General features: G+C 41.8%; 1 protein-coding gene across 3 annotated transcripts in view; it reads left to right on the top strand.

Annotated features, from left to right (window-relative positions):
* Window positions 1–15,647, top strand: part of NBEA (neurobeachin) — a 357,769-nt gene extending 342,122 nt beyond the window's left edge. For all 3 annotated transcript variants that reach the window (XM_079973311.1, XM_079973312.1, XM_079973310.1), the window contains 4 exons: window positions 9,348–9,449; window positions 11,071–11,267; window positions 11,787–11,938; window positions 13,837–15,647. In XM_079973311.1, coding sequence (XP_079829437.1) covers window positions 9,348–9,449; window positions 11,071–11,267; window positions 11,787–11,938; window positions 13,837–13,927 — 542 coding nt within the window. In that variant the 3' untranslated portion in view covers window positions 13,928–15,647. The remainder of the gene's footprint in view (window positions 1–9,347; window positions 9,450–11,070; window positions 11,268–11,786; window positions 11,939–13,836) is intronic.
* Window positions 15,648–19,819: the final 4,172 nt, after the last annotated feature.

The raw sequence follows: 19,819 nt of genomic DNA on the forward strand, positions 1-19,819 counted from the left end.
AATTATGTGGGCTAGGTGCTTGACTTTTTAATGATCCTTTAAGCTGAAAGACAGTTAATTATCAATTTCAGCTTCAGTGCATCCAATTACTAAAAGGAACTTCAGTTGTTTCAGAAAATCATATAAAGGAGGGTCTCTCCTTTCCTTATTTTGGTAAATCAGCACTTGTAAACCTGTATTTTGAAATTTCACATACATGTGCATGTACACATGACACATGCTTCACCTCCACATTTTTGGTTATGATCATTTCTAAAAGAGAAACTAAATTAGTTGCATATACCGTATTTTTCGCCCTATAGGACGCACTTTTTCCCCTCCAAAAATGAAGGGGAAATCTGGGTGCGTCCTATGGGGCGAATGCAGTCTTTCGCTGAAGCTTGGAGAGCAAGAGGGGTCGGTGCGCACCGACCCCTCTCGCTCTCCAGGCTTCAGGAAGACATCCGCAGCCTAGGCAGCCCTGCGGGAGTTCCCGCAGGGCTTTCTAGGCTGCGAATAGCAGCTTGTTTCCCGGAGCGCCGGGCGCGCTGAAAGCAGAGCGCCCGGCGCTTTGGGAACACATCCGCAGCCTAGGCAGCCCTGCGGGAGTTCCCCGCAGGGTTCCCCTCACTGCGGATAGCAGCCTGCCGCCCGGCGCGAAGGGCGCCCTGAAGCAGAGCGCCCCTCGTGCCGGGCAGACATCCGCAGCATGGGGAGCCCTGTAGGAGTTCCCCACAGGGCTCCCCTCGCTGCGGATAGCAGCCTGCCACCCGGTGCGAGAGGCGCCCTGAAGCAGAGCGCCCCTCGCGCCGGGCAGACATCCGCAGCGTGGGGAGCCCTGTAGGAGTTCCCCGCAGGGCTCCCCACACTGTGGATAGCAGCCTGCCGCCCGGCGGGCAGGGCGCACTGAAGCAGAGCGCCCCGCACGCCGGGCAGGCATCAGCCAGCCCCACAAGCTCGGGGGACAGCAGGGAGGTGCAGCGCCGCCATCCCGCTGTTCCTCGACCTGGTTCGGTTTCCCCGACCTGCTTTTGGGGGGGAAATAAAGGGGGGGAAATTTCCTTTATTTCCCCCCAAAAAAACTAGGTGCGTCCTATGGGACGGAGCGTCCTATGGGACGAAAAATACGGTACATTGTTAAGATGCCCCATTGCTAGTTCTTCTGCTATTCATGAGACTGTGGATGCAATCCTATGCACAATACTTACCTGGGACTGGGAACAAGTCCCACTGAACCCTTCCAAAGAGACATATATGGAATTGCACTATGAGGGGTATTAGCACGTGCCAGTTAATGTGCACAACAACCAGCAACAACAACAAGCCAGCGGCTTCATGGCTGGCAGCTTCTCCTCCTCCTCCTCCTCCTCTTGGCACCACCACCAGCAGAAGGCTGTTTCAAACCTGTGGTGGGCCACAGCAGAAGGAGGAGGGGAAGGAGCAGCCCACTGGAGTTGTGTTGCAATCAGCTCCATGCTTCACCTCCACAGTTTGTGGACATTGTGGGGCTGGCTCCTACCCAAAAATATGGGGGGGGGAGGGCTTGGCTTCCTGGAGCTGGAACCCCTGAAAGCTTCTTACATTTGAAAATTTCCAGCAGAAAAGAGTTCACATTTTTTAAAGTAACAAATTTGATGCTCTGGACTGTGTAGCACATGGAGGGAGTTCGGCTGCAAGCTATTTAGGACTAGCAATCTGTATTGGCTTTTGCCACAACAGGACGGGCAAATCTGTTACAGCATTGAACTATTGTAATATGCTGCTCTGTATAGATTATCAGCATCTTCCATGCCCCAGCCCCATTCATTTTTGCCCTTGTGTGCAGATTGCAGTTTGAGGTTTCATGATAGGAGGGTACAGTATTTGGAGTAGGGTCCACTGCCTGTAAGGGACCTGGGTGGCGCTGTGGGTTAAACCACAGAGCCTAGGACTTGCCAATCAGAAGGTCGGCGGGGTGACCTCCAGTTGCTCGGTACCTGCTCCTACCAACCTAGCAGTTTGAAAGCACGTCAAGTGCAAGTAGATAAATAGGTACCGCTCCGGAAGGAACGTAAACGGCGTTTCTGTGCACTGCTCTGGTTCGCCAGAAGCGGCTTAGTCATGCTGGCCACATGACCTGGAAGCTGTATGTCTGCTCCCTCACCCAATAAAGATGAGCGCCGCAACCCCAGAGTCGGTCACGACAGGACCTAATGTCAGGGGTCCCTTTACCTTTACCACTGCCTGTAAAAGTTGGGGCATGTGAAGTGCTGATATCCTGGATCACTGTGCCAAATACTGTTTTGGATCAGGCTATGCAAAGTAATAGTTAGAGAAAACAGGTGTTTATTATACAATTTACTAAACTGTTCCACCTAAACCATTTCCATAACTTGGTGAATCTAATTCTGACTATGAATGTGCATCATTTCATTTGCCTCTCTAGACTGCACTAAATAGATGACTTGCTGTATCATACACACACACAAACATTTAAAACAAAAAACAAAGGTTGAGGAAAAAATCTGAATCTTTGAGCAAATACCCAAATAGCTGAAATTGCAACAACGAAAGTGAAGGACAGATGTTTTCTTCTGAAACCGACACAAATTCAGAAACTAATTTGGAAGTGATAAAAATTAATTTGCACACTTTAATTGGAACCTTCTCCTTGCATGAAAAGAAGGAGAATGGAGCCAGCAGCTTGTGCTAAGAGCTGATTGAATTTTTTGTCATGTAGGTATGCTGGACTTGGCCGCTTATCCTCTTGAGCCTATCTGTGCAATATATTGCGTTCAGCCTTTGACTGGTTTCTTTAAAAGGATCAATGCTATTCCTGTTGTGTCCCCAGAGTCTGAAACTTCATTGATCTTGGGACTTGACATTTCTCATTACATACCAGATAGTCACCAGAGGTGTTAGTTAACGTTGCTTTCCCTGGCCGTGTTTGCATTGAGCACCATGAGCGTGTTGTGTCAACCAGTCCAAAGCTCAGTTTGTGGACCAATTATAGGAAATATCCCTTAAAGACACTGAAGTGCATTTTGTATCACTTGACACATTTTACATATGCTTAAAGGGAAAGTTCAGTACTTCAATAAATGACTGTAGTAAACAGCTCCATGCATTGGAAATACTAAATGTGTCTATAAAGAATTCCAGGGAGAGAGCAACATTGATTTTTTTGAATAACACTTTTCAAGGTATTTTAAGTCACTTGTAAGTAAATATTTCAAATCTAAAAGACTCTCTAAATAAATTGGAAGGAGAGGATCATTAGACTTAAAACATCCCCTGCATCTGTACATTTTATTTCTTCTGACTTTATGTTATTTGAGAGGTGGCTAGTACAGCAGGCTTTGTTTGCACACTCAGATCTGTTGTTTGCAGTGTAGTTTCTTCAAAATCACATTGAAACTGTGTTAGGCCAACTCAGGGGTAAAATGACTTTTGATTGCTTAATGAAAAGGGTCACACAGTTATAGACTCACATATCTGTGTTTGCAGTCAGACTTGCACACATGCTTATGCCCCTTGTATTTCACTGTTTCTTCCCACAAAAATATAGCCATGTGAATTTTGTATGCCTTATTTCCTGTCCATTGAGGGACAGATGCAATCCCAGGTTTGGTGTGACCTTTCAGCTGCTTATCAAGAGCAGGGACACAGAAATTAACTCCCCAGGGCCTAAGGGAGCTTCCTATCAGAGCCCAAGAAATAGTCATAGGGCAGGTGCAAACCCACTTCAGGCCATGGCTTGTAACAAGGCACAAGATGGCATTCCCAGCGTTCATTGTTGGATTTCTTGTCAGAATAGCTTCTCTTCCAGCCCATCACTCACAATGAAAATAGGAAAGAGATTCCTAGAGGAGAGGTGGTGGCGGCGGCAGCAAATCCTGCTGTGACCTCCCTCTCCTCCCAAAAAAACAGCACAGGGAATTGGAATGGGTATCTGCCCATTCTGCAGGTGTGGGAAGTAAGGGAGCAGAAGAAACATGGGGAATGGAGGGAGCCAGGAACACACACCTGTTTGCTATATGCTGCATTTTTAAAGTGCTTTCATGTGTCAGAGCCTTCACTTTCCTGGACTAGAATAGGAATAGCAATGTCAGGCCTGCTGGTTATCTAGGCTGCTTACCCACAGGTAGGTTGTTGTAGAGAAAAGTAAGGAACAGTGCTTCTTCCCTGGGATTTGATCCTCGGGATCTTTTGTTACCTCTACCTGGTCTATAGGTGACTGTATAAATGCTTAGTTTTCAGTGCTCTTGGTTTCCTTCAGACAAGAAAACTGTTCTGCCAAGGATGAGATGCTTTGATGACTCCTGCTTTTTAAAACAACGGTTCCCATAGTACTTTTGGCAGTGTGCTACTGTGCTTACTAAAACTGGGATGCGGCAGGAGAGAGAGGTTTCCATTGCACCTGAAATATTAGGTTGCAAGGAAACAAGCACATCTCAGAATAAAAAAAAAGATTAATAATATTTATCTGTTTAGAATTGGAAGACGTTCGGTCTTCCACAGAAATCAAATCACATATTATGTCAATTGCGGAGAACAAAAGCGAGCATCTTATTTTAAACTACATTGAGGGAACTGTTTTGGTAGCTTGGTCTCGTATATTTTATCATTTTGCCCTGAAGTGATTCTACTGCAAATACAGAGGTGCCACGTTGGGGAAATTACTGTGAGTTCAAAGTGATGCTGTTTCAATTCACAGTGGTCAAGTTTCACCTGCAGCTCCCCTGGTGCCACAGCCTTTAACCTCTCGCTGCATCTATCAGTGGTGATGTGCTGGTGACAGAATATTTTACTGGATTGTGAATGATTGCTAAGGTCCATGACATTCTGCCTTTTGCAGTGAAATGTAATGTGGGGTGAGATTTCCTCCCCCACACAGTGGCTTTGTTGGAAGACTATATCTCTGATTAAAACTGTATTTTCTTTCATTTGTCCCTAAAGGGTGAAATGATACTCACTGTTATTGCAAAGCTATGATTGATTCTAAAGGCTTTGGAAAGCATAGTATAGCTAGGATTTCTTTAAAAATTTGTTTTCAAGGACCATATTGGTCCTCGTGGGCTCTTGCCTTGGCAAATGAAGTGGATCACAGTACAGATTCAATTTAATTATAGATAACCTGCAGCTTCAATGAGAACTGTGTGTTTGGTATTCCAGAATCATGCATAATAGAGATAATAGGCTGGTTTGCCTTTCTTTGCTTTCCTTTCAACTGTCAAAAAAACTCTCAAGGTTTTTCAAGGGCCAACTCAAGTAATTCACATTTGAGAATAGCAATTTCAAAATAAGAATATTGTAGAATAAGTTCAAGCCCTCTGCCAGCTGTAGTTTAGCATCTTTCTGAAATATGCAATTGAGCCGAGACTCTTTGTCTCCTGATGTGTTTCCTATATGACTCTTTGTGCTGAACAAGTTGCCCATCTCTAATCAAATGCTTCACGTAGCATATGCACAAATGCCACTAGACTTTTAAAAATTGCAGTCATTCATTGTAGTCGTTCCCTGTAACGGGCTGTTGTGTCAGGAAAGGTGAAAGGATGCAAACATCTTTCAGAGGATTGCATCATTCCTTTACATAATTTCTATTTTCCACCTCCATCTCCCTTATGCTAGCAATACAGAGTCAACAAAACATGCAGTAAACCACAGAAACGGCCCCTTCCTATCAAAACCTTGCACATCCTGCCCAGAGACACAGAACATATGTATTGCAGAGTCTTTCCTAGCTTCCTTCTCGTTTTCACTGTCACGCACACACACAATCCTTTCAGACAATGCTGGTGCCAGTCCTGTATACTATTTCACAACAGGGAAACTACTCTCACTTTTCCTTATCGTCTCCCTGTACACCCCAAATTCTGTAATAACCTTGTTCTTCTCTGGCTCTTTTCTAAGCGCATATGGGTCTTTGTTCTCCATGGCAAACATGTATCTGTTTATTTTGAAATGGAGGTTTGGACTGAGTTTAATTTATTGCAAGTGGTGGATAATCTGAGACATACAACAAAACCTGTTTCTAAACAACTCTTTTTTTGCTTGAAAAGTGATACATTAAGACTTAAGAAATTCCAAATGTATGCTTCCCCTTGCAAACTTAATCCTGTTGTGCAAGTGAAGTCAGCTATGGGTGCATTTATTACACATGTGGAGAAATCTTAGGTTTTTGGGTTTTTTTCAACCTGGGGGGTGGTATTGAACTAAGTTTTACTCAGAGTAGACCTATTTTTATTAATGACTGTAACTTAGCCATGTTCATTAATTTTAATGGATTTATTCTGCGTAAAACTTAGTTGAATACCACCCAGAATGTTTCCCAAAGTGCACATAGGAACACATTGAAAGTGGCCATTTTCAGAATTACGCTTACAATTAATATATGACTGAAAAGCTGTCAGGGGGCAGTGTGGGAGCGGCATAGTATCATTCCTTTATACTCTCTCCTATGTCTTTAGTGTACAGTACTTCAAAAATCATAATTTCTTTCTGCACATCAATTAATGTACATTTAAATCAACTCAAGCATGGATCAAACAGCAAACTAGATACCACATGACATTGTGCATGTGCAATTAACATGCACAGTTGTTGTTGAAACAAAATAAAAAAATTCCTTCTAGTAGCGCCTTAGAGACCAACTAAGTTTGTTATTGGTATGAGCTTTTTTGTGCTAAGGAAGGAATTTTTTTATTTTGTTTCGACTATGGCAGACCAACATGGCTACCTACCTGTAACTATAACTGTTGCTGTTGTTGTTGTTGTTGTTTAAGTAACAACTGTGGGGATGTCTGAACAACCTTAGGATTATGAAGAGGTGGGCAGAGAAGTTTTAACTCTTTCTCTCCTGCATGGTTTTACAAAAAAAGGGCTTCTCTGAAGTTCCTATTTACATTTCAAGAGAAGGCTCTTTTGATCTCAGTGGAAGCTTCCACTGAAATGCAAATAGCAGCTTCAAAAATGGGAGACTTGTCAAGGGGGGGGGGAGAGAGAGAGAGAGAGAGAGAGAGAGAGAGAGATAGTTTCTCCCTTCTATCCCCATGGCCCTGGGCTGTTCAAGCTTCCTTGAGTCTGCTATTTACATAACCAAATAGAGCATGCTAATTGCAATCATGACCCAAATAACATATTCAAAATGTACAAAGCTGAAGTTCTCCGGTATCAAGAGAAATGGGAGGACAGTGGGAGACCTGATCAAACTGTAGCATGTGGATGTGGTGGGTTCACTGAAGAGCTGACCTTTCACCTGAGTGCATAACTTTAATCTTATACTGGTCATGCAGGTGGAGTACTAACATGAGGAGTCCCTCCCAAGTCACCTATTGACCTAATGTCAAAACTGACCCATTCTGAAAGGATCCTGCCTTTTGGCTTTTCTAACTCACTTCATTGAAGCAAGATCTTCCATATTCCAAAGCCTTGAAAGATCATTCCACACCCTATGGGACCAGACTGAGCCAAGAAACCCACACATGACAAAGTTTAATAGAAAGCAGGAAAACCCAGCACAGTTATTCCAGCTTGGGAACATTTGACAGAGCCTGACCCACATCTTGGCCAGAAACTTTCATGGTTTTCATAGTAATTTGACCCTTCATAATATTACTGCCAACATATTCCTGTAGAGCTTAAGTAAGAAAGAATGTGACACACACAAAAATGTGAACAGAATTTCCTTTCTAGTTGCATTACTGAACTCTGAATATTCTGGTTTATGTTTTATTGTTATTTATAAAACTGGTTTTATTTTGCAAATTGCCTTGCTTTTGCAATGAAACGCAGTCTATAAGTGACTAAATAGCACTAAATAAGCACCAACCAAGGTGCTGTGAAACCAGGGTAGGCACCATCCATAATTAGGCAGCCTGGTTAGACAGCACATTGGACACAAGTGGTCACACCAATATATTGGGCAAAGTAACAGGTGTGCCCTGTTGCAAGTGATCTTAGATTTGCACCCACATCCTCTGGAAAATTGCAGTTGCTTGGAGTGGCAAAGTCTTGCAGACTAATCCTGCCTGCATCATAAATATAAGTGTGTTGACTGTGCCGCTTAAAATAATTCTTTTCAATCTATTCTTTTTCTTTTTGGTGCAAATTATAGTACCTAGCATTTTATTGTGGTTTTTTTTGTGGTTTTTTTTTGTTATTTAAAAAAGGTGTTTCCCTAAAACCTCTGGTCCTAGTGTCATATGAATGTACATTGCAATACAATATTTATTTTCAAACCATGCTTACATTTCTAAATCTCATAGCTGGACTTTAAAATATTAGAACACACCACCTGTCTTATAAGTGATTATAGTAAGTAAGTAAGTTAGTTAGTTAGTTTTGTGCTTCATGAAGAAGCATAGTATAAGAACAAAAGAAATATAGTTACTAACCAGTATCAAAATTCAAAACCCCTCTTCCATCTTCTAAGAATATCGCAGCTGGCCACTGCTGGCCATTACCCAAGGAACTCTCTCATTGTTTCCTCGCTGCAAGTGAGTTCTCATGGAGAAGACCATAACAACTCACCTTGGCAGGGATCGTAATGTCTAATCCAATCTTAGGAAGGAAAACAAGAAGGAAATGTTAGTCTTGCCCAGAGATGTAGGAGAAATTCAGTTCAGTTTGCACTTGAAGGTGAATCTACCACTTCCTGAAACAATACAGAAACTGAAACACAGCTATACTTCAAATTTCACATTTGTCTGAATTTTGCGATTCAGTTCTCCAGCCAAGGAATGTCTATGAAAATGCATGTAAAGTGTGCATTAAAAAGCATAGATTGGGGGAATGTAGATGAAGGAATTGCTTTGCAAAAGTGTGTATGTTAGGCAAAATTATATGCAAAGATGCATAAAATGGCTCAGTTGGTAGAACACAAGATTCATAATCTCAGGGTCATAGGTTCTAGCTCCATGCAGGACAAAAGATTCCTGGACTAGATAACCCTTGTGGTCCCTTCCAACTCTACAATTCTATGATTGTGTGAGTCTATGAAATTCTATAAAAAAATGTTTAGCAAATTGATGTGGAAATGTGAGGAACTGAACTCAGGACCGGGAAAAGAAACTGAAATGGACAAATCTGGCATTCTCTAGTTTTGCCCCAAAGATTTTATTATTCTTGACTATACAGAAGGTTAATACCAGAGAGATCCTTCCCCCAGAAGGTATTACAAAGCCTACTGTTTTTATGTTGCTTCTGAGAATATAGAAAAGGACATTATGAACTCTTAGCTCAAGCCCAACAAGGAGTGAGCCAATCGGTGGAGAAACAGGGGTTCAACAAAAGATAAAAAGTTACAAAGCCAGTTTGAATCTGATTTGTTGCTGATGGATTATATTTTACGTGAGATGTCTTACTTTTTTGTGTGGCATCTGTTTTAGGTGATTATCCTGCTCCCAGAGCCGTTCTGACTGGTCACGACCACGAAGTTGTCTGCGTATCAGTGTGTGCCGAACTGGGACTTGTCATAAGTGGTGCTAAAGGTCAGTTGTCAATTTTAGTCTTACAAATTTGAAACTTCCTCATCAGTAAGATTTGCCTCAGGATAAGTATAAATCCATCCTCCGCTCATTATCCTACATGCTATATATTTTAATTTCTGTATCCTCTGCCACCAGCCGGCCTGCTTGTAAACTTCCACCACTGCCCTCAGCTGCCATGGGCTGCTATGAGCATCCTAGCTGCTGAATTGAAAATTCAATAACTAATTGTCTGTGAATAGTTTCAGCTGGTCTGGTGAAAGTGGAAAGTTTTATTCTTAAAAACTCCTAGGGATGGGAATAGTTTTTGAGGTGTGGAGAATCGAGTATCAGTGATGCTTATGAGTGAAGGAAGGACCAGAGGCAGGAAGGCAGTAAATGGGTTTGCCCACGTGCTGCAAACTGTGTGTACAAATTTAAGTGATGCATCTAAGAAAATGCCTCAGTCATTCTGTGTATTGAATTTGTATGCATGATTCCAGAAGAGCTGCTGTGCTTTTCTGTTGATGCCAAAGGGACAAAAAAGTCCTGTGGCACCTTAAAATCCAACTAATTTATCACCACATGACCATTTGTCTCAAAAAAGCTAGTCTGCTGCACAGTATACTTAAAAGCAAGACAAAACTTTGTTATAGTTTACTTCCTCGATAATTTTCATACAATGATATCCAAGATGTGGCTGAAAGGATGTATTGTTCATTGAATATCTTGGGTTTTGTATCAGAATGACAAATCTCTTGCCACAGTAGGGTACGAAAAGGAGTATGTCATCCTCTTTCATTCAGAGTCACAAACACAACTATTTAAGATAGCACCAAACTTCAGCTAAAAATTGTCCCTGCTGTACAGATGCGAAATGTTTGATAAATATGGACAGGGTTCAATGACTTAGACCACTGACTTGCTTCAGGAAAATATTTTAAACATTCATACCACAATTGTAAGTGAGGTAGGGAAATGAAGTGGTGGGTGATCCACCACTTTCAAAGACCTCCTGGCTTGCATTAGGCACCAGGGTAAGGGAAACAATGTGTCTCTCCACCCCCATTTTTTTTTAATCAATTAATTTGTAACCAGTGGGAAAACTGCCTAGACCAGCTCCAGACTTGCATGGCTAATGAGCCAAGTCCTGGAGCCTCTTGGGGAAATGAAATATATCCCAAACCACATCTACTTCATCCTTAGAGCATTGGGAGGCAGCTATAGTAGCATCTATTGCCTGCAGAAACACCACTGGTGGATGTTTCTGTGGGTGTATTGGAAGCCTCTGTGCTAGATATAACCTCCCCAGCAGCATTTCTCCTGTTTGTTGGCTGGAAGGAACCGCCACCTGATTCCTAACCTCTTCCAGCCAGCAGATTTATGGGCTGGGATTGTTCTGCTCAGCAATGGAAATGTGAAAATACACACACACACATGTGCACACTACTTGAAAGCGATTCACTGTTTAAATGTATATTTCACTTTGCTGAAGCACCACTTTAGATCAGAGACATTGTTTCCCCTGCACATTCTTTCACTGTTTATATACCACTATGTGCCATCTCTGTATGCATTTGGCATAATTTAACTAAATTATGTGCCTCTCTGTTATATATATACTGTATTATTTGTCAATATACAGAAGGACCTTGCCTGGTGCACACAATTACTGGAGATTTGCTGAGAGCACTTGAAGGAACAGAAAACTGCTTGTATCCTCGCTTAATTTCAGTATCTAGTGAAGGCCACTGTATCATCTACTATGAACGAGGGAGGTTCAGCAATTTTAGCATTAATGGAAAACTCTTGGCACAGATGGAGATCAACGACTCAACCAGGGTAAGTATTTCCTCTCAGAACTTATTATGATGTACAACAACAGTAATGCTTGAAGAAGTCTCATGAGAAATTAGTGATCACTTGGAAAATCAGGGATCACATTTACTGGAAAAACGTCTCGGCTCTAATTCAATCTAGAAGTGAACTCTCTGTTTTTAAAACTGAGCACTTGATGATTCCTGTATATCTGTTTTAGACATACAGATTTTAAAGTGTCTGTGCTTTAAAAGTTTACATGGCTTGACATCTGTCCTCCCTTGACTAGGAGCCAAGACATGAATACAGGGCCCTGAGGAGTCCAATCCATCACTGACACCTCGGAGAGAGTAAAGGGAGTTCTTGAGGTGTTACTGATGGCACCTTTGTTGCAGGGCAAAGTCAGAAATGATCCATGGTGACTTCCAGCAAAGCCTTATTTGCTCCTGTCCTAGGTTGGACAAGGAAATATCCTCTCACAGAAGCTGTTTGTGTTAGTCTACACAGCATTTAATGTCACTACTCATTTTGGCTCACCTGTAGGCTATCCTCCTGAGCAGCGATGGGCAGAACCTCGTTACGGGTGGCGATAATGGAGTCGTGGAAGTATGGCAGGCTTGTGACTTCAAGCAGCTCTACATTTACCCTGGCTGTGATGCTGGCATTAGGGCAATGGACCTGTCTCATGATCAGAGGTAAGTTGCAACCCAAGAGAAGCAGTGAGCCTCTTCAAACTTGTACATGTTATTTGTCCCCCCAGTAATTCAGCCTCTCTTTGAAACACACAATACAATTCACCTCTCCATGATTTCTGGATTAAGCAGTACAGCTTCTAATTTTCTTATTTAATTCTGCTGCATTATGGGAGACTCCTCATGCTGCATTTTCGACTGGGCTCCTACTTCCTTACATTTTAAAGGCAGAGATTATTGTTATTATTTATTAAATTTATATACTGCCCTTCATCATAAGTTCTCAGGGCGGTCCACAGAATAAAATAGAAGATAAAAACACATGTAAATAATTAAAACCAATACCCCACCCTTCCCACAGACACATTTAAAAGGCTGTAGAATAGTAATCAGTCAAAGGCCTGGTTGAAGAGGGATGTTTTTGCCTATAATGAAGGCACCAGGCGAACCTCCCTGGGGTAGTTCTACATATGCATACTCTCCACTACTGAATCTGTATGCATTTGTTTCTTTCCCTACACCCAAACACAAAATGGAGTGTGAAGAGCCAGCTTACCCGCTTGTGAAACATCGGTTTAATGCTATAATGCTGTGACCCCCACGGTCAGGATTGTGGATAGTAACGTGGTGTGCCAGATAGAATCTCATGCTTGGACTCCCTTGGGATGTTACAAGTTCAAACCCCTCCTCAGCTATGATGCACGTTAGAAGAGCCAAGCATTAATTTCATGAGCAACTGATGCCATGGAGCCACTCGGTATCGCTGCTGCTTACCTGGATGGCACGGCAGCAGGATGGTGGTGAGATCATGGATGTGCAGGCAAACACTGACTGAGCTAATCCAGCATTTCTGCTAGTGAACCTGCACAGCTTTGACCTCACATCTGCCCTGCTCCACCTCCACACCTTTTCGATAAGCAGCAGCAGTACCAGGTTTTTGTGTGTGTCAGCAACTCGTTATTTCTACCTTCCTTCCCCAGCAGGGCCAGCCCACCCATTAGGCAAGGTGAGGCAACCACCTCAGGTGGCAGGATCCACAGGGGCAGATCCGGCCTCCAAGGAATGCAGCGCCTGCCACTTCTGCGGTAGCACTTATGGCTGCGGCATGCTCCTTGGAGGCCGGATTTGCTGCCTCCTCAGTAGCCCCCACAATGCTGCCTCTATAGCAGTCTCTTGGCAAATGAGAGGATCTGCTGGTCTCCTCCCACCCTAGAGGAGAAATGATGAGTGTTGCACTCTGGGGTCTCCTGAGCTCTGCACCTGCCCAGCATGATTCTGAGTAGGCCCCTTTCCCCCTGCAGCAGCTTTTTATTCCTAGTTCAACCACTGGGTAAGGTTGATTTGATTCCAAGCCCCCTTGTTCCTGATGTAGATCTTCACTCACCCCTTCTTCTCTGGGAGGGGGAGATTTTGTGGTTCACCTCAGATGCCTAAATGTCTTGAGCCAGCCTTGTTCCCAGTGTTGTTGAGAAGATGGTCATGGGACTATCCCACTATACATCCTTTGGAGAAGGGCAGGATATACATGTGTAATTTTAATTTTAAAAAAGGGAAAATCTGGCTAGCATTCACCATGTTCCATTGTTGGCATGGTTTCAGCTTCCATTGACCCAGGTTTCTCATTAGCAGCACACTGGAGGGGAGATGGAGGCAGCCATGGCTCAATGAAAATCCCTAATTTCAGTCACTTGCCTACCCAGAAATATATCTGTGTTGTATTTCAGGTTAGATGCAGTAGCAGAATATCACATTTCCATCATTGTTCTTGTATGTCTAATATGATTCTATGATCTTTGGAATCAGCATAAGTATAGTTTGAGGGTGGAAAAACCTGATTGCTGTGAACATTTTTTAAAGAAATAACTCAGTATGTACAGTTTGTGTCTCTGTCTCTCTTTCAGGACTCTAATTACTGGCATGGCTTCTGGTAGCATTGTAGCTTTTAATATAGATTTTAATCGGTGGCATTATGAGCATCAGAATAGATACTGAACCGGAGTGAAGAACTGAAAGCAAAGGCGAAATTGAGAGCACAAGTGCTACTGAAAGGCATAATCTCTGGTGGAAAAACAAGTCTGCATCGACCTCCGTTGTACATTCCATTACACCCAGCAATAGCTGTCCATTGTAGTCAGCAACCATTTTACTTTGTGTGTTTTTTCACAACCGAACACCAGCTGCTGCAGAAATGAGCTTGTATCATGTAAATTATAATGACTTAGGAGATGTTTTGGTAATTATTTCATATACCTTTGTTTACTGAGAAAAGCTAGTGGAGAACACGTCACAAGAGACTTTTGAATATTCTGAGGAAACTTGTGTCCGGTTGTTACATTGTTTGGGGCCATGAACCTAGCATACATTTCCCATTTCCAGCCCCTTTTCAAGCTGAAAATAATAATTAAAAGGATTAAAATAAACTACGTTTGATACTTTGTACATCAGATGCACATCTTAACTTTAAAGGGATACTTTTGTAAAAGTAAAACCTTGTATAAAGAACAAAAAAATGTTTCTTAACTTTATTGTGGAGTTACAACTTGCATGTACTTTAAACCTGAATGTCTTGATGAAACGGCGACATTCACAGGTTGAAGCGAACTGCCTAAGGGCCCAGCTTGCATTTAAGGGTTGAAATGGGGCACAAGCTGCAGTTTTGTCATTGCCACTGAAATATGGTTTGCTCTTTTCAATCTCAAGCCGCCACCCCCCTTCTAAGTGGAGTTTTTGCTTATGACATAAAGCGTTTGGATATGAAGCCATTGTTTGCCATATTTATGCGTTGTAAGAGGAAGAGAAAACCCTTCCTTTATTAATTTAGTACCGCGATAGAAAGGCAGGAGCACGGAAGAGAGATGAGAGGATGCTCGCGTGCTTAATGACTCCCACCAAAGCAAGAGTGCTAGACTTCTAGATTCATCACATTTGGCATACTGTACATTGCAGGGAGAGAGCAATTAAGATTTTCTCTTCATTTCCTTGGAAATAAAGCTTGGTTAAAAAGGACCTTAGCTTCACCGGGGTTGTTCTTTTACATTCTTCTGAAAGTCACGCATTAAGCCACATTCTCTGTTGACGGCACTTCATGTCTGACAATACTGTAACGATGACTATCAGGATAATTTGCCGCACATTCTACGGATCAAGTAACACACCCAGGGGTATATACACTTTACTTCATGTTTCTTCTTTGTATATTTGGTGACTGTATTGTCATAGATGTACATATTGTGTCGGTAGGGCTATGAGGCATGTAACAGGAATGTAATTTTCTCAGACTTTACACTCACTTGCAGTCATTTATTTAAAAAAGATAAAAACAAGGTAACGGATTATTTGTACTGGCACCAGAAACATATCATTATTTATTGATGTGATTCTTATTTGTTCTCCACCTTGTATTAGTAAGTTTTAGCACTAAATACCTTCTTCATTGTTGTTTGTATTTATAAAATTCTGAAATCATGGGGAATCAATGTAATGATTAAGTTATTCATCATTGGTCTGTAAGCAATATCTTGAGTTTGTAGCTTAGAATTGGGAGAATATTGAACATCTGGAAGATAAGTTCATTTCATCTCAAGATCATGGTGAAATATTTTGGATATATAAATTCCTTAAGCTATTGTAACCATGTTTTATTGCAAAGATGTAAAATATGCCAGATGTGTGTGAGTTGGAAATCAAAATGAAAAATAAAATATGCAAAGAATTCATGGATTGCTTCTCTTTTTATTGAACATTTGACCCAAATGTCATGTTGCTGGTGGAAAAGGAAATTCTAATTTTTAGTCAGATGCATTGCCTGCAAAATTAAATCAGAAAGATGCAATCCATCCATAAGCTCAGGAGTGGTTGGTCCATGGAGAAGGACCCTGGCTAAGAACTCCCAGAGCGACTGCCAGACTCCAGACCCACACCCCCACACAAGTGTTTTCATGGAACATTTCAACCCCCCAAGCAGAAACAATGAAATAAAATAATAAAAATATATAGGAAAAAAGTAACTAAAACATTGCAGAATTCATGAAAGCAAGTCCAATAAATAATTAACAGATTAACAATGCTTAATTATAAAGCAAACTAAACTGCAATGCAAACAATCTGAATTTCCTTATAACTAAATTGGGGAAAAAACAACAGATGAGATAAAGGCAAATCGCTGTGCTCCTAACTTCAGAGGCACAATGCTAATTTAGCAAGAAAGAAAACCCTGTCTTTCCACTGCTAAGATTCCTATAGAAACTCATTAACACTACACAAGTCTTTCTGTTTCATTGGGTACAAGCAAACTATACTTCATCCCTTTGACAAGTTAGCCTGAAAAACATTGCTATAACAATGAAGGTTATATTACTTTGTATTATGCAGCTAAAAGGTGCCTGAAACAGTAATGAAACATATTCTGAATATACTCACTGCTTTTCCACCAACACCAAAGGGGAAGATGCATGAACCTTTATTCTATATCTATCTAACTAACTATGTATAGCTAATTTCTAATTTTGAAATGCAGGTGACCTAGTCCTTTCTACTGTTCACCCCCTTTGCACAGCCCTTCCCCTGTTCCTTCCTCCCTAAGGCACCCCCCACCCAGAAGAAAAGGGGGGGAGAGAGAGACTCTTAGTGTAGGGGAGAAGGTCTAATTAGAGACCCAGAAGCGGAAGCATCCTAATGCTGGCAAGGAATCTTGCAGGCTGCACATGTAAAGCTACAAGTGCTGCCTGTGAACAGTTGTTATGGAGGAGGCTTGTTATAATACAGTGTATCAGCCTTGCTGACAGGGAAGCAGAGTGTTTGAAGCAAGCCCTTATGCGGCAGGGATAACAGCATCTGTAACAGACTTCCTGAGATAAAGGGGAGTTTTGATAACTTCAAGAGACATTCTTCCCCCTGCAAACACACACACACACACACACACACACACACACACACACACAAACCCACCAACGCACTATGGTTGCATATAAATACATAACTTACTCCCGCCCTTACATATATAAAAAAAACATCTTTTAAATGTAGAGCTTGGTATGCAGCATATAGCTACATTTTTCAATGCGTTTTGTTGTGAAGCAGAAGCTGATAGATACCGCTTTTATGTGTCTGGAATTGTGATTTAGCCCAAGTATTTTAACTCCTGTTTTTCAGGAGGTGTGTAAGTCTCTTCCAGTGCAATAAATGAGAGTTACTAAATGTGATTTATTTTGGCCCACTTGTGTCTATGCTTCCACACATACCAAAGCTGCAACATTGGACACAGAGTGATGCAAAAAGTCATGCAAGGAATAGCAAAATAACTGGCAGGGTGGGGTATTAGTGGTTCGCACAGGGCTTGGTTTACCCTCCTCCCAACATCTACCAGTCTATCAAATACGATATTCCCCCCCCCCCATTTGTGAAAGCTTAAGTTGTCTTTCCATCTCTTATCACCTGATTTTGCAATCTCTGCTTTTAAATTATCTAAGCAATTTAAACTGCAAGTAATTGGAAAGTTACCTGGAAAGTCCAATACGGTAATATTTAATTTCATAAGAGAAAACACCAGAAAGATACAAAGTCCAGGTCTAGCATGGAACTGAGATGCTCTCCCTGAAAAAGTGGACATGTTTGGAATATCAGAAAAATATATAGGAGCAAAGAGTCCAGCAAAACCCATGTATTGCTGGCAATAAGGCAAGAGATAGGCAAGAGTGCTACAATGTTTGCAATGGAAAACAAACATGTTTTTCAATACAACAAGGTGGTAGGTCCTTTGGACAATACACATGTTCAAAGGTGAGTTACTGAAGCAGAACAGGGAGACCGCAGAGAAGCAAGATGTGCTTTGAAGGCACTTGAGGGCATCACCTGGCTGAAGCTGAGCATGTCTGGCACTTGAGGGCATCACCTGGCTGAAGCTGAGCATGTCTGGTTCTGGTCAGTGCTGGATGCATGACTTCCTGGGAAGCAACACGCATGGTGCCATGGCTTTCATAGAAACATAAGTAACTAAAGATAAACCCTGAATGAATTCTTTGCATGTCTCTTCCCCACAGGAGCACACAACCAAACTACAGAAGTGTTAAGAGGTGGGTTCAAGGGTTCAATGACAAATTCAAAATTAATGAATCACAAAGTTCAGACCAGGACCTTGCAAAAATTCAAATGTAAAATTGTTGATCTTAGAAACAAAATTAAGACAAATCACCACTAAAACAGACTTCTTTAGCTGAGAACTTTTTGTGCCACTTTTCTGATGTTTTCTGGTCCCTTCCAGGTTTGGCGCAATGCACACATATATGGCTGCACACATATCTGATGCACCTAAAATGGTTGCTGCCTGTAATATAAAGGAAAGCCATTTCTGATTTTAAAAAAAGGTGACAGGGGGGTGGGTGGAACTTGATAGAGGCTGATTTGTAATAGATTCGGGACAGACAAAAGTACTTATTTAGAGTGCATGATTCTGAATATCAACTGCTAGTGGGGTGAGGTGGGGGTAGATGGCTGTTGCTGGCATGCCCTTCTCATGAGCTGCCCAGAAGCAACTGCCTGGCCTCATTTGGCCAAATAATGCAGCAGTAGATAGCACTTTGTTCTAAATCAGTAAGGTAGCTCTTGTGTTCCTACTTTCTCATATCCCCAAAAGCAGGAAATTATGTTCCTATTTTTTCACATCCCCAAGAACAGTGAATTAAAATGTGATTTACCATCATTCCTCTATCCCATATAGGCCAATTCAGCATGGTAGCAATTTACGCTGTCAGAACTCACTGCAAATAAAACATGGCTTTTGTGCAAAATAAATAAATAAAAATAGAGAAACTGAATAGGAATGTTCAGTGACGCGGGCCTAATTAGTGCTTGGAGCAATGAACCAACTACACAAATTTTCTAATCAACACTCATCATAGTCTCAGTGCTAGCTGTTGTTTTCCTGAAGAGTGTGCATTATATTTATGAAGTGATCTGACCATTAATCCTTAACAACGGGCCCATAGAATTCCTCATTCTGTGGAAAAATACACACTGGAAATGCAAAAACCTGTGCTATACACCATTTATTATGTTTAGACAAAAAGGAATGCTCTTTTATATTGACCACAACAGCCATGCAGTTGTGGATGGTGGATAATAAATATCTGGATGATTGATAGACCACTGCGTATCACATGGCATGTCTCACTTTCAGCTTAATAGAAGAAACCATTCTCGGCCAAAAAACATAATTAGCGTGTGGCAACCACCATATGACTTATTTTTCTATTTTAATGCTTCCAAAATGCAGAGGTAGTTAGTTTGTAGCTGTTGCTTTTTCCACTGAGTGTTAGATGATAAATTCCCTATAGTCTAGGAGACATTCATCCTTTCATAACGCAGCATGTGTGAGGCGGTAGATACCAGAGGTCACCATTCTCCTTCCTCAAATCTCAATAATTCTCTCTCTCTCTCTCTCTCTCTCTCTCTCTCCCTCTCTCCCTCTCTCTCTGTGTGTGTGTGTGAGTGTGTGTGTGTGTGTGTGTGAGAGAGAGAGAGAGAGAGGGGGGGGGGAGGAAGGAAGGAAGGAAGGAAGGAAGGAAGGAAGGAAGGAAGGAAGGAAGTGGAGAGTCACAAAGAGAGAGTTGATTTGTTAATGATTACAGATAGGTAGCCGTGTTGGTCTGCCATAGTCAAAACAAAATAAAAAAATTCCTTCCAGTAGCACCTTACAAGATCTCAAAGTAGCTGTTCTATTACAAAGGAATTTCAGAAATAGACTGGAAAGAGAAACTGCTGAATTGCAACTTATCACCACACTTAAAACCATGGAGAGACCTGGACTGAACAAAGACATTGGATTCTTATCTCATTATACATGACTGTCAGGGACTCAGCGGGAGCGCAGGGAGGAGAGGAGATGGA

The sequence above is a fragment of the Podarcis cretensis genome, assembly GCF_951804945.1.
Source record: "Podarcis cretensis genome assembly, chromosome: 4".
Classification (NCBI taxonomy): Eukaryota; Metazoa; Chordata; class Lepidosauria; order Squamata; family Lacertidae; genus Podarcis; species Podarcis cretensis.